The sequence below is a fragment of the Myotis lucifugus genome, unplaced genomic scaffold (genome assembly GCF_000147115.1).
Source record: "Myotis lucifugus unplaced genomic scaffold, Myoluc2.0 scaffold_31, whole genome shotgun sequence".
Lineage (NCBI taxonomy): Eukaryota > Metazoa > Chordata > Mammalia > Chiroptera > Vespertilionidae > Myotis > Myotis lucifugus.
The window spans coordinates 4857057-4871916 of record NW_005871079.1 but is presented as its reverse complement, the minus strand read 5'-3'; the positions used below and the strand labels follow the sequence as shown (position 1 = coordinate 4871916).

The 14860-nt window shown below is 39.1% G+C and overlaps 1 protein-coding gene across 4 annotated transcripts in view; it reads right to left on the bottom strand.

Moving 5' to 3' along the window:
• The window catches only part of PCSK5 (proprotein convertase subtilisin/kexin type 5), a 278331-nt gene that overhangs the window by 10960 nt on the left and 252511 nt on the right, over nucleotides 1-14860 (bottom strand). For 3 of the 4 annotated variants that reach the window (XM_006086818.3, XM_023752385.1, XM_023752387.1), the window contains exons 14-20: nucleotides 11819-11962; nucleotides 8170-8272; nucleotides 6456-6649; nucleotides 4722-4806; nucleotides 1197-1294; nucleotides 656-785; nucleotides 154-269 (exon numbers count right to left, since the gene is read on the bottom strand). In XM_006086818.3, coding sequence (XP_006086880.1) covers nucleotides 154-269; nucleotides 656-785; nucleotides 1197-1294; nucleotides 4722-4806; nucleotides 6456-6649; nucleotides 8170-8272; nucleotides 11819-11962 — 870 coding nt within the window. The other variant, XM_023752386.1, reaches the window with a different exon arrangement.

The window sequence follows — 14860 nt, the reverse complement described above, 5'->3', positions numbered from 1 at the left end:
CATAAGTTCAAGATGAATGAATGCCAGCGCTCTATCAGGCCCAGCCTGTCTAATGCATGCCTGAGAGTTTCTTTAAGGAAATATATTGTTAGGCCTTAAAGTAGAAAGATCACATCTTTTTTTCCGAAGATGACAATGAGCAATTGTACTCACCGTCTTTGCAGATGGTTCCCATCTGACACATTCCTAAGTCTAGGAGATACCCACTGGGACAGCTCGTACAGTTCTTGAACCCTGGACCATTGCACGTCAAACAGCTGGTGTCACATCTATGGGGCAAATGTAGAATTTATCATCCTTTCACACATCAGACACAGGAAAAGATGTGTTTACTACTATCCACCTCTTACTGCCTTAAACTTAATCTCTCTTTGAAGATGACACAAAAATCTTTTCTTAAAATAATCTTAAAAAATAAGGTTTGGCAACATTAAAGAAAACCTTAGCAGGTGGACAGTGTGATTTTAAAGTACTCCTGAGGCAATCTATATATGTAAATAAAAGATAAACTGGCTTAAAGCTGCAGGGCAGTTTCCATAGGTAAATGTTCAAACCTAATTTTATTAATGATTCTAAGTTTCATATTATTTACAAAGGCAGTCAAATAAGGAACCTGGTAACCAAATGCCAGGGCTTGAGGGGCAGATCCACTTACTTTTTGCAGGATTTGTATCCATTCTCCGAAGAGTGGTCAAAGTAATAGCTGATACTACAGCTCTGCACACATCTCCCATCCTCCATGACGTAGCCCTCCGTGCAGTTAATGCACCCATCAGCACCCGCCCCTTCAAAGCAAGACAAACACAGGGAACAGAAAACCTCAGAAGCAGTTGCATGATGGGCTGCTTCTCCCACAGTTTGTGAAAATGCCATTAACATAATTTTAAGAGTTATAATTTAATACTTTTGCTTTTTCTTACAGTCTGGAAAAAAGCACACCCCTGTTTTCCAAAAGTATCAAATCTTTGGAAAGAGAAGGAGATATCACTGGGGTATTCAGGTTTCTCAATGAGGATAGGATGCTGAGGTCTGACTTTCGATGAGAATATATGCATGATTACTGGAAGAGATATTTTCAGAGTAACAGCTGGAGAAACATATATCAAGTGGATCTGCATGAGTGACAGCTAAAAACAAACAAACAAAAGCCAAACCAGAGCCAGAGGAATAAACACAAAGACTGGGGGAGAAGGTACCAGCACAGGTGGCGCAGAAGCGGTGACAGGGCTGACAGTCCTGGCCGTTGAAGTACTGTCCGTCCTCACAGGTGATGGAACACCGGGATCCCTGCAGGCTGAGGACATAGAGTGCTGTGATCAAGGCAATGAGGTAATGACTCCCAATTCTATATGTAACAAACACAGTTCCCACCATCACCACCAACACCCCCCCCCCCGCCCCGCCCCGAGACCTGTGGATTTGGCAAAGCTCCAAAGCAGGGAACTAGCCCTTGTGCCTTCCATTTTTCCCTCTCTGTGCCTTATTATAATGATGTCTGTATCATATGCATGTGCTGCAGGCTTTGGGGACAGTCCTCTGAGCTGTTAGACTGGCTGATACATCTTACAACCCAGAGGTTTTAAAAAGTATTTTATGGACAAAACAATCGCATTACCTAATAATGTGCCTAACTATTTCCTGATATCCAGACCTACTACATAATATATTTAAAAGTTGTTTTGTAATTATAAATGCAGTAGGAACACACAGTAAATGAATTATAATTGAATTAGAGGGCACAACCATTCCTACCTAAACTCCCAGGAGTAGATTTTTTTATTTTTAAGTTTTTCTGATTTTAGTTCTTACTGGTTCCCACAACAGAATTTTAATACACTTTGCCTCTATTTCTTGATTTAAACTCTAATGAATAATTTAGCTCAATTACCTACCTATACTGCTGCTTCCCCAAACATCTGAACTTTTCTTAGTTATATTACTAAATTATATTACTATTTAGTTTTTCTAGAGATAATCTGTTCCACCTTTTTTCCACCTAGCACACTTAGTGTCGAATGAATTGCTAGAATATTGAATAAGGACTCTATATTTTTTCACTCTCCTAAATTCTCTCAGCTATGGTCTTTCTCATAGTCTACAGATGGATTCTGAAAATTCAAAATAAATTAATAGAATTTTCACTATCCAATATACAGATATTACTCATAATAACTAAAGTGTGACTGGAACCAGGGAGAAGATGTAATCATATGTCACCAAATAGAGGATACTGAAGAAGTGTATCTAAGCAACAGGGTCAAATAGGTTCTCTTTTCTTAAACTCTTCACACATTGCTCCAATTCACATCTTATTTGACTTTGCTGTATGTATATGTATTACACTAATTTTACAAAGTAAAATTTATTTCCATCAATAAATCTGGAAAAAACCAAAGTAGATGAAAAAGAATCCCAAACAGTCCTGTTAACATTTTAATCCATTCCCTTCCGTATTTTATGCAGAGATATTTTTCCATGTTTGTTCTTAGCCACTCTGTAAAAATTTACAGGTCTTGAGCAAAATGGTCAACTCAGAAGCCCCTAAGGAAAATACAGAGAGCCTCAATGACAGCAGCAAACTGAAAGTGTTCTCCATTCACAGATAACCTCATTGGCCAGAGAGCTGTCATTTAAAAAGAATATTCCTTCTGCCCTGGCCAGGTGGCTCAGTTGGTTGGAGCATCATCCTGTATACCCAAAGGTTGGTTGTGGGTTTGATTCCAGGTTGGAGCTTGTATAGGAGGCAACCGATTAATGTTTCTCACTAAAATCAATTAAAGAAAATCCTAGGTGAGGATTTAAAAAATGTTTAAAAGAATATTCCTCCCCTTTCTGTAGAGCTGGAAAAAAGAACAATGCATCAAATGGATCTTTTTGTGGGAGGAAATAGTACCACCAAAAATTGTATCCAAGTTTTAAAAGCTGCCTAGTTTTTCTAATAAAGGACATTACTTCTGAGGTTGGCATTCACCCAGCTGGAGACAGAGGCAGCACTGTGTGAGAAGGGAATGAACTAAGTGGGAGGTGCAGCAGAGGGCATCACTGTGAATCCTGAAGCCTTCTGCTGCTTCCAGCCTCAGGGATGGCCTGGTTAATGGAGCTGGTCCTGCACACCTGAGTTCTGTCCATGATGAACCAGCGAGGTTAGACCTGTGCTGTTCCCCCCTGCTCAAGCACTGGAGCTCCTAGTGTGGCTAAGGAATGGAATTCTAAATTTTACAAATTAGCACTTAGTTCAGTTATTGGCAAAATTTTGAGTATGTTTGGAATGGAACAACTCGGCTACTTCAACTAAATTTTATAAAATCTAAATACAGATAAAAAAATTATTGTTTGAATTGAGATGTGGTTTAGGGGTAAAATACATACCATATTTCTAAGACTTTGTACAACAACAAAAGTAAAATATCTTTACTAAAAGTCTTCTATACTGATTACATGTTAAATGATTTTATAAAAATATTTTATTTCATTTTATGTGGCTACAGGCACATTTAAAATTAACATGTGGCTCTCATTTCTATTGGAGAGCACTGGTTAGCTTATGTTTCTTAATCTTAAAAAAATCTTTTGTTTCTCCTGGACCAATTATGTGTCAGATACTGGACTAAGTGCTTTGTAAATGGCATCATAGTTAATCCTTATCATAAGCCAGAACACAGGGGTTATCACCATTTTATAGATGAGAAAATTGAAGCTCAGAGTGGCTAAGTGACTCAGCCAAGGTCACACAGCCGATAAACAGCAGGGGTGGGTGAGTCCTCATCTGTCTTCCTTCTTTTTCTTATTATACCAATCTGCCCCTTCTCCAAAAGGAATTAGGCTGACTAGACTGATATTTGTCAAGACTGTCATGAGATGAAAGGTGCTAAACAAACTAACACTGAATGCATTTATGAAAAGTAAAAATGCTGTTGCAATATTACTAATGTGAAGCACTACCTGCCTGACCCTGCTTATTTCACCTCTAATCAAAGGTGGAAGTAGAAATACCATCAACATTTAAAAAGGGATCCAGTGCAGCAGAATTCTAGCGTTGTGCAAACCCGGAGTCCAGCTCCTCACTCGACATAGGATGGTTTGACCCTAGAGACAACCTAATTCATTTGAGCTGCATGTTGTTCTCCTACAGAATCTATCAACTACAGTAAGTCCTCTCTTAATGTTGTCAAAAGGTTCTGTGACTTTAAGCAAAACAATGTATATAATGAAATCAATTTTACTATAGGCTAATTGATATAAGCCAGAGCTATCCCAGGACCTGCTGTATCTGGCTTTAGCCATGAGCAAGTCATCCATTCAAGGAAAATATCTCTAGGTGTTAAATCTGTATGCAGACGATGGCATAATGGAACCAAGCCTGAGGTTCTTAAGATAAGAGAATGACTGGCTATATGGCGAGAAATAATAAAGGAATGAATCAGGAGGATTAAATGTAACTCAGTATTACCTAAATAGTAATCCTTGACTGGTGCACTGCCTGTTTAAAAGTACAAAGAAAGCCTCTGAAATGGTCATTTTATTTACTTGTATCAGAGCCATCTTTTCTAAAGAGAATTTTATTTCGTGTATAAACCTTCCTTAGCCAAGATGGCATCCAATTTTTCACATATAATGGTAGAGATAATGCAAATGGGAGTCAACTCAAGGGTGATGGCAAAGGGTTATTTATACTGAGACGCTCCCTGGGCTGTTACTTATACAGACCGTCACCTTCTTACCTTAGTCCATCCCTACATTCTGTACAATTGTGGGAGTCAGTACATGTCTTGCAGCTTTCACTGCATTTCCGGCAAATATTTTTCTCTGTTAAAAAACAACAAAAAGGTTATAAATTAGTTGGTCAATTGGATTCCATAGAAGCATGTGGAGATGTTCCAATGTATGCTGTAGTACACATGGACTTGAGCAGAAAATTGTAGGAAAAGCCCTCAGTCAACATTTGCTCTCACTTTTTAGCAAAGCAAATTAGGGTAGGAATTGTAGCACTGACAAATACCTTAGCGTTAGCTACCATTTTGCAGATAAGAGAACTACAGTCCATTTAATTCTTAGTTGCATAGTTCATTAGCCTTTCCCCTCCTCTTCCCATTCTCTCTCCCAAGCAGGGTTTCCTAACTTCCAACAATGAAAAAAATCCCACTAATGAAGCGGGGCAACACCACCATGTCAAGGTTGAAAAGCAATGCCTCCGGCCGGGGAAAGGAATGGCAGGCTCCCATCTTTTAGGACTAGTCTGATGACCTCTACTACACCACGGTGTGATACCCTTAAGACAAATTATGGAGAACTCAGAAATAAGGCAAAAGATACCTGCAGCCCTTTTCAGGGCACTAAGAGGTAGGAATGCCCAAGGATCATTTAATTCTCTAGAGAATGTAGTTTTTGTCTGTTTACAATTGATGGTTAATTAGTCCCCAAATTCTGTGAAATACATGCTAATTGGCAGATTTTTTTGTTTGGTAAACTTGCAAATGATATGTCCATTTGAAATAAAGAACCCCAACATTCTAGCTGTATTGATGGCCATGTCGGAAATCATTTGTCTCTAACTCAGCAAACGGGTTTTATTTTGCCTTTCCTAGTGGCCTATAATCCCCGGCAGTCTCTGAACCCATTTGTTTCCCTGCAGGTTCACGCATTAATGGGTTAAGTAAGTCCTTGGCATGTGTTCATTCTTCACTTACATGAAGGTCATGTTTTTTTAAAGTTTGAAAAGTATTCTTTGGTATCACACCCTGTTTCTTTGGTTAGTGTGCAGAAAAGAGCAGGCCTGGTCAATGTCTTCTGAAAGCCTACTCAGAAGGTTGCAAACTTGGATTTCAGGAGGGTTTCCACCACCCTAACAGATGAGAGTGAGTCAAGATGCCTGAACTGTTTGTATAAACAGTATGGTCCACACTGAACCCCTTCTTTCCTTATAGGAGTCTGGGGATTTTGGTAAGGGCGGGGCAGAGGGTGCCTTCATGACCACACTCCAGTAACAGCCACAGCACGGAGTCCCAAGGAGGTTCCCTTGTGGAGTACAGTTCACTCATGTTGTCCATGGGGAAACGAAATGTGTCCTGTGTGGCTCCACTGGGAGAAAACTCTTAGAACTTTTTGGGCCTGGTTTCCAATGGACTTTGAACCTTTTACCTCTGCTGATTTACTTTGTATTTTTTTTTTTTTTGCTGTAATTAATCATAACTGAGCACATAAGCACAACTATATGATGAGTCTTGTGGGGATGCCTAAGTCACTGAATCTGGGTGTGGGCTTGAGGACCCCCCAACACAGTTAGTTACAGGCCTTTTAATAAAACAATTCTAAATTGTTCTCTTTAAAAATCTGATTAGATCCTGCTTGATATTAAGCAAGGCCTAGATTTGACAGGGAGGAATATTCCTCCCACGGTCACTCAAACGAAAACCTTTCATTTGTTCTCTAAAACCAGCTATTTGAAATGAACTCACTGGTGTCCTGGTATGATCCATCAGGGCAGTGAGGGACACAGCTGTTGGTCTCTTCGTTCAGGAAGTAGCCATGTTTGCAGGACAGGCACTGGTCGCCGTGGCTGCCAAAGCAGGACTCACAGTTGGGAGGACACTTCCTGCACCGCTTCTTGTCGGCGTGGTAGTGGCCCGCGGGGCAGCTGGAGACACAGACCCTGCATGGGGAACGATGAGAAAGAGGGGTGGCATCACCAGTTCTCAGTCTCAAAACCCTTTTAAAACCATGATGGCGAGTAACGCCACGGCCAAAGGGCCCAGTTCTGTGGGTTACAGCGTCTTCCTGTGTAGGGTGCCGATGCAGCAGTCACACAATACCAAGTCCAGGTAAGGTGTTCTAGCTCTTTAACGGGGATGATGGTTACAAATTGAGTCTCAAAAGGAAGGTTATGGCATTGAGTTGAAGGGGAAAATATGTGGGAAGCATGATTTTGTGCATAAAGGTTACTCATAAGGGGTTATTTCTATTTGGTGTGTTTGTCACATGGATTGTGTGTGGGTGGTGGTGGTTATATGCTATTGTCTTAATATAAATATATTTAAATTTATGTTGCTTATGATAAACAAGGAACTTATTTTTTTTAAATGTTTGATTGAAGGACAAGGCTTTATTTATTCATTCAACAATTATTTACCAAGTACCAATTGAATTGCAGGCATTTTGCTAACAAGTGTAGGAGATGACAGAGGTGCCAGGGCCTTTCCTTTGAGGAATTTAAATTCCAGCAAGAACGGAAACTGGAACATGTCTGTGTCTGTTGGGGTGACTGGAGTGTGGAGTCGCCACAAGTCAGCTCCCTGAAGGGACAGGTGGCAGGGATGTTAGTCATGGCCTCTGTTGGGACAACCACTGTTCCATGGCCCTGCCCTTAGACACAGATCTGCAGAGCTGGAGGCAGAATCCAGGGGCCAAGGGTCAAAGCAGAGCAGAAGAGTGAGGAGCGGGGACCAGCACCTTTGCCACGCAGAGGATTTGCTCATGTGGGAAAGCACCCGTTTGGCCCATGCACTGGCATTTTCATGAAGGGAAAATGCTAGAACACTGTCTCGTACTCACTTTATGGTGGCAGTGGAACTGACATATCATGCCATTTCAAATAATATCTGTATTCTGGAGAATAGCAAACATTATTTGATTGAACAAAAATACTGTGAATACTGGCTTTCCTGTTTAATATCAAGCACAGGTCCCAATTAGGGAAAAAAAATGGCCAATGCATGATTGCTCTATAATGAAACATGGTGAACTGTTATAATAAAGTAAGGCCTTTTACTTAGGTGAAACTTTTCTGGAGACTTGATACCTCCTCTGAGATGCAAGTAGATTCTAACCACATGTATATGTCGAATTGAATGAAGCCTCTCTTCCTCCGTCTAGAAATGTTGGTGTTCTTCAGGGTTCCGCAGAGAATCACGTTCATCTTTCTGGTGGTTCAGGGCATCTATAGCGTTCTCCCTCAACACTCTATTTCAAATGAATCAATTCTTTTTTCTCTGCACTTTGTAACTCGATATCAGTTTCACCATTTTGAATTACACAAGGGGGTATCAGGCTTGTACAGCGGCACGTTTTCTGTGCTTTTACGTCCTAATGGGGAACTCATAATGCCTGGCCCGCAGAGGCCCTGTGGGAACTCCCTGGGTATGCTGAGGGCTCGTGACTTGGCTTTTCTCTTACCTGGTGTTGTTTTTCAGCTTGTAGTAGTAGTGCAAACAGTCATTGCAGTGGTCTGGTCCTGGCCCATCGCAGCCGACCTCACTGCACTCAGGGTCGCAGGGACCTTTCCAGAAGAAATTAGAACAACATTTAGAAAAAAAATGATTTTAAGTAGGTTGGCTTTACCTTGAATTTGGTATAAAATGTTTTTTTCTTACGCAGTGAAAGTTTAAGAAGGAGGAATAATGTTCAGAGTGACTGTAAGCTCAGAGACTTTTTGGGGGAAAACCTCAAGTATCAAGAATGTAAATCCTAATCATGGCCAGTTCTTCAAAGCACGTATGGCTGCCTTGTGGGAGCTAACAAGTATTTCAGGATTCAAATGAACAATGCCACTGTAGTAAATGGAAAAAACCTGATCACAATTAAACATGCAAACAATAAAAAATGTTGGACTTACAGAAAAAGAAAAAAAGTGATTATTCAATGCTTGGACCAGATTGCCTGTCTTTTCCAAGCATTAAAGCCACAGAATACCTCTGAGATACCTTAGCTAGCAAGGAACAGCATTATGGCACCTGGCACAAGCTTATCGGTTTCTAATCCTGGATTACAAAGCGGGTACTTTAGGCACGGATAATAGATTTAAAATTGCATCCTACTCACAGGCCAATGGGCAACCTAACAAAAGAAAAGTACATATTACTTTTAAAAATGCGATGAAGGTTCCCAATCTCTCTTCTTATGTATTCTTCAGTATAGAACTATTAAGAATACAGTCAGGAAAAAAAAATCCAGAAAGAGGGAACTATTTGGTGATTGGTGAAAAAAGCGTTCTAATGATGAGGGACAGTTATAGACATTTTGCTCTACTGAACTAACTCCATTTTTCCTTGTTCTCTATATTTTGGGACATTTGGTCTCATAATCTTCAAGCTCTTTCCCACTGAAAATGCTTATGATTTTAACTAGCAGTAAACATAATGCTTGAAATGTACAAACTATATGTCAGTGGTGCCAGAAATGTTTTAAACCAAACTTCATTTTAATCAAAAGGACTTACTGGTTGAAATGTGGCCTCCTTTAATCATTATGAGGCTATGATTACAATTACAATTACTGCATCATGGGAACGTGAAATGGTAGAACTGGGGAAGAATGACTCAGAAAAATCTAGTAGTCAACACCCTCGTTTTACCGGTGAGAAAACAGATTTTCCAAGAGTTACAATGGCTTGCCCGGCAGCAGACAGCTGGAAGAGTTGGGATCAACATACGTCCTGATTTTTTTATACATGTCTCCTACTTAGAGTAAGTCATCTACTAGAGATGAATGGAAATGAGTCATTGTTAAATACATTTCTGATAAAAAATGCTGTCAAATGACTCTTGTGGTTAATCTCTATTTTCCTAAAAGCCTTAAAATTGACCTCTTAGTTAAATTCTATAGCCAGTCCAACTTGGGACAGGTTAGCTGTCTGCTTTGGTACATAAGAAGAAGGTGTCTCCGCCATGTAAGGGTTGACATTCAGGCAGCTCTGGGTTCCACGCTCCCTGGAATTCAATGTACAGTACAGGGATCTGGCTGTGCTAATGCCATCTGTGTCTCTAGCCAGCCTGACTTCTTTAGAAAGGTAAAAATCCCAGCTCCAAAGAAAAGGAGTCACGTGTGGCCCTAAATATTCACCAGATGATTTTTATAATTACCACCCCCCCCAAAAAAATACCCCCCCACAACAACAACTCATTTATTCTTGATATGTGCCAAAGGGCCCTGCATGGTAAGTTCACATGCTGTGCTGATTCTTTTATAATTTAAAACTGTCCCAGATGCAAATTAGCATTTTAGGTTGCAGGGTGATAATGAAATAATTGTTTTTGTTCTCTCACAAGTGCCAGCGTGGACATTTTGAGGAGGTAATGAGAAAAACCACAACAGTGTATGTATAACTGTTCAGAATTTTAACATTTCCAAAATTTGAATTAGAAACATCCCATAAGGCACATAGCAATAGGTTACTATTATGCTCCATTTATGGTTTTGGATATACTTTCTCCTATCAGAGAATACAAAATGGTTTACTAGCGACAATATGCATAGCAATGTTACAAGCTCTAAGCAAAATAAGACGAAATCTAGCTCTGGTTAGTTGAATTGGACTGAATTATCCAAGCTTAATATTGACTCTGGGATATTACCTGTTTAGAATAGAAGGAAATACATACATTTAAGATATCCTTTTAAGGTGATTAATATCTAAAAAAAGAACTTCAGAGAGTTGCAGGAAAAATATATTTCTCCTGTAAAGGTACACTAAACTGCTATTTACCAACAGTCTTTCATTAGAAGAAGCTCTGCACATTGTGTTATATATTATAGCCCAGAAAAATGGAACATGCCCAGAAAGGTCAGCCAGTGCAACAAGACAGGAATCAGAAATACATTGGGAAGGAGAAAAAAATGCAGATGATATGGCCATAGTACCTGAATTGCCCCAGAAAAATCAACTCTAAAACATATAAATTTGTAAGAGAAATTAGTAAGAGAGTTAAGCAAAAATGGTCAGATATATGATAAATATGCAACAGCCAGTAGATTTCCTATAGTAGATAGGAAATATGTAATATTTTCCACTAAAATAGCAACAAGAAAAACACTATATAAAATTAAAAGATTTCTTTTTAAAACACAACACAGACACTAAATTTCAGAAGTGATAATTGAGAAAATTTTTTCAGCAAATATGAGACAGTATGAGAGGCAATAACATACAAAGAATTCTTATAAATAGATAAGAAAATTGCTGCCACTTTGAATATAATGGGTAAAAGACAGTTGTATTTAATTCAGAGAACTACAGTTAAATCCTCACTTAATGTTGATAGATTCTTGGAACTGCAGCAAAATGACATGTAAGGAAGCCAATTTTACCACAGGCTAGGTTATATATAAGTAAGAGTTAAGTTCCTACAGCAGCTCATCAATGTTATGTAATGAATGAAACGATGTTATCTGAGGACCTGTACAGACAAAAAATGTTTAGATATACTAGCAGTCAAAGTTATAAAAATTGTATTCTTTTTTTCTATCCACTCAATTTTCCCAGGATGAGTGCAATAAACACTCTCACATCTGGTCATAGTGCAGACTGGTACATCTTTATCTAGAAGGCAGTGTGACAAAACGTATCGAAGCCCTAAAACTGGTTAATCCCTTTGATTCAGTAAGATGCAGTCATTCTCGGAATAGAACTATATTATAAAAAACCAATTAAAGATATCAACCAAACTGATAAATGATGATATTCATCCAAACCTTTTTTAAACTTGTGTAAAACTCTAAGCAAACTACACATACCAGATTACGGATTAAATACATTACAGTCATAGGATGGACAATTATGCTGTCCTTTAAATATGTGTCCTAAGCATATTTATTTTAAGGGGAAAAAAGGATATGGAAACTCTCTATATAGTGTGGTTTAGCTTTGAAGAAAAACATGGATATTTGAATATGAGTATATATATATACACACACACACACAAATATTTGGGGGGATAGGAATGATGAAGAAAATACATCAGAATGTGGTAGAAGTTTATCTCAGCATGGTGGGATGATGTATGAGAGATCCCTCCTTAGCCTTTGTTCCTGGTGGAAGCCAGCTCACCTGCATAATCCTCTGTACCATAGTCATCGGTGGGGTCTTCGACTCGGCTGTAGCGGACACGTTCCACTTTAGGAAACTCGTTGGTTGGTGAGTATGGCTGCACGGAGGTGCCATAGAGTACCAAAGACCATTCTTTCAATTTACCTAGGGAAACAATAATGAAACCACTGCATGACCAAATATTCACTCTTTAGCTTTGTACTTTATTTCCTTTTCTCCTAAGAGAAAGCATCAGTAGAATTATGGGAGACAGATTCATATGAATCATTACTTCATATACAGGGCTAGAAATACATTTACTACTGTTTGCAGAATTTATGCACTATAATTCACGCACTATGTATTTACAGAACAAACAATGAACGATATTGACAAAGACTGATAAATGATGATATTCAGGATAGGCCTTGATTTAATCAGCATTTATAGTTAGACTAAGAGACAAACACCTCAGATTGCTGGGCTGAATTTCAAATGATAGATATTTAAAAGAATCCCAGAATTTTACAGAGAGCTTTGTTTTTCTAGGCATAAAAGTCTTATTTGAAAAAAAATTTCAGGCCCTGGTTGGTGTGCTTCTGTTGGTTGGAATTCGCCCCATGCATGGAGAGGTCAGGGGTTCAATTCCCCGTTAGGGCACATGCCTGGGTTTCAGGCTCATCCCAGTAGGGGCCATGCAGGAGGCAGCTGATCAATGTTTCTCTCTCTCAAATCAATAAAAACAGATTAAAAACATTTTTTTGTGTTATCTGACTTATAAATGACAAAAACAATGACTTTGTTCCACATGATTCCTGAAGCAGTCATTCAATCTTTAGAATACATCACTACTTAATTATCCTATAGACCTGATAGCCACTAGATACATGTGGCTATTTAAATGAATTAAAATAAATAAATTCAGTTCCTTAGTCACACTAACTACATTTCAAGTGCTCAATAGCCACACGTCGCCAGTGGCCACTACAATGCAAGCACAGATGGAAAATACTTCCTACATTGCAGAATGTTTTACTGAGCAGTTGCAATACATTTCTGGTCAAGGGTGCCTTAAGACATGAGATCAGTGTTTAACCTCATCTGGATAGTATGCTCACGAGGGACATTTCTTTTAGTTTAATCCCTATTCATTTATTTCTTAGATTTATAAAATTAAAGTCTTTACTGCAAAAAAAAAAAAGCCCCCAAACTGCCCCCGGGCCATTAAACTTAAGATTCACATAAGAAAGAATCAACCATAAGCAGAAGTGATTAATAAAAAAACATTAAAAACACAAATATGCTGATAGAAAGGACTACCCTTAGGAACCTCCCCACACAGTGGCCTAATACACAGTCCAGGCATGGTTCAGAGCTCTCCCACAGCAAGACAATGGTGAACTTCAGGTGTCATCTAATTCATCTATTAGCATCTATATCATCATCTAATTGATGCTTATCATTCCTAAGTGCTTACTACATGCTAAGTTTTATCCCATTGTTCATAACAACTGGGATGTAGCTGCTTGAATTCCCAATATAGTTTATGTAAACAGTGATGAGGAAACTGAGGCACAGAGGTTGATAACTTTCCCAAGTGAGAGGAGAGATTAACATTAAAACCCATCTAGGCGTTCCCATTTAAGATGGCGATGTAGGAAGATCCTGACCCACTTCCTCCCACAAACACACCAAATTAACAGCTACAAGTGGAACAATTTCCTCTGAAGGTAACCTCAAAACTAGCATTCCTATGCATTAGGCAAACAAGAAAAAAACCATATCCAAGTGGGTAGGGGAGGCTGAGACAATCTCACCACAAACCTCACCCCTGGTGTGGTAAGAAAGTGGAGGGAACGCAAAACCCCAAGCTGCTCCATGAGGAACAAAAGGTTTAAATCCCACATTGAGCACCCCAACTTTTAAGACCAGCACCTGAGGGCTGAGACCCACAAGGTTATAGCAGCTGAGAAGCAGTTCTTATAGGGTTCCAGCAGACTCACCCACTCAGGGTGTACCACAGGGGCAGCCAACAGAAAAGCACCTAGACTTTCTGTGAAACAGGCTTATTTGCTTATCTTGAAGCATCTGCCTGGGGAGAAGGCATCTGATTTAACAGCATCTAGAGGCCTACTGAAATACTCTGCAAAGATGGAGGCCCACAGGTACCACCTTTGCACTCTCCCTCTACCTCACCTCACTGGTATCTTCCAGAAAGGAACTTAAAGTCTTGTCAGGCACTGTAATTTTTGTGGCTGCCACCCACAAAAAGTGGCCAGCAGGGCTTATATTTTCAGGTCTCCTAGGACTGTAAACAAAATTGACAAGCCCTTTGTTAGACTCACTGAGGCGAAATGAGAAATCAAGTAAGTAAAATCAGAAACGAAAAAGATGTTATAACTGATACCACAAAAATACAAAGGATCATAAAAGCCTATGAATAAATAAATGCCAACAAATTAGAAACAAAAGAAATGGATAAATTCCTAGACACATACACCATACCATGACTGAATCATTAAGAAATAGAAAGTCTACTAGTAACTGACCAATTACTGGGAAAGAGATTGGTAAACATAGATGCAAAAATCCTCAACAAAATTATGAGCAAACTGAATTCCATAACGTATTACAAAGATCATACACTATGATCAAGTAGGATTTATTCCAGGGATGCAAGGTTGGTTCAATCCATCAATGTGATACACCACCTTAACAAAACGAAGGATAAAAATCGTATGATTACCTCAAATGCAGAAAAAGCACTTGACAAAATTTAACATTCACTTCTGATAAAAAAAAAACTCTCAATAAAGTAGATATAGAGGGAACAGAAAATAAGGCCATATGGCAGCTAACATCGTCTAAGGTCAGGAACAAAACAAAGATGTCCACTCTTGGCACTTTTAGTCAACATAGAATTGGAAGTCCTAGCCAGAGCAAATAGTCAAGAAAAAGCAATAAGAGACATCCAACTTAAAAAGGAAGAATAAAACTGTCACTATTTGCAGGTACCTTAATTGTATATATATACTAGAGGCCCGGTGCACGAAATCATGCGGG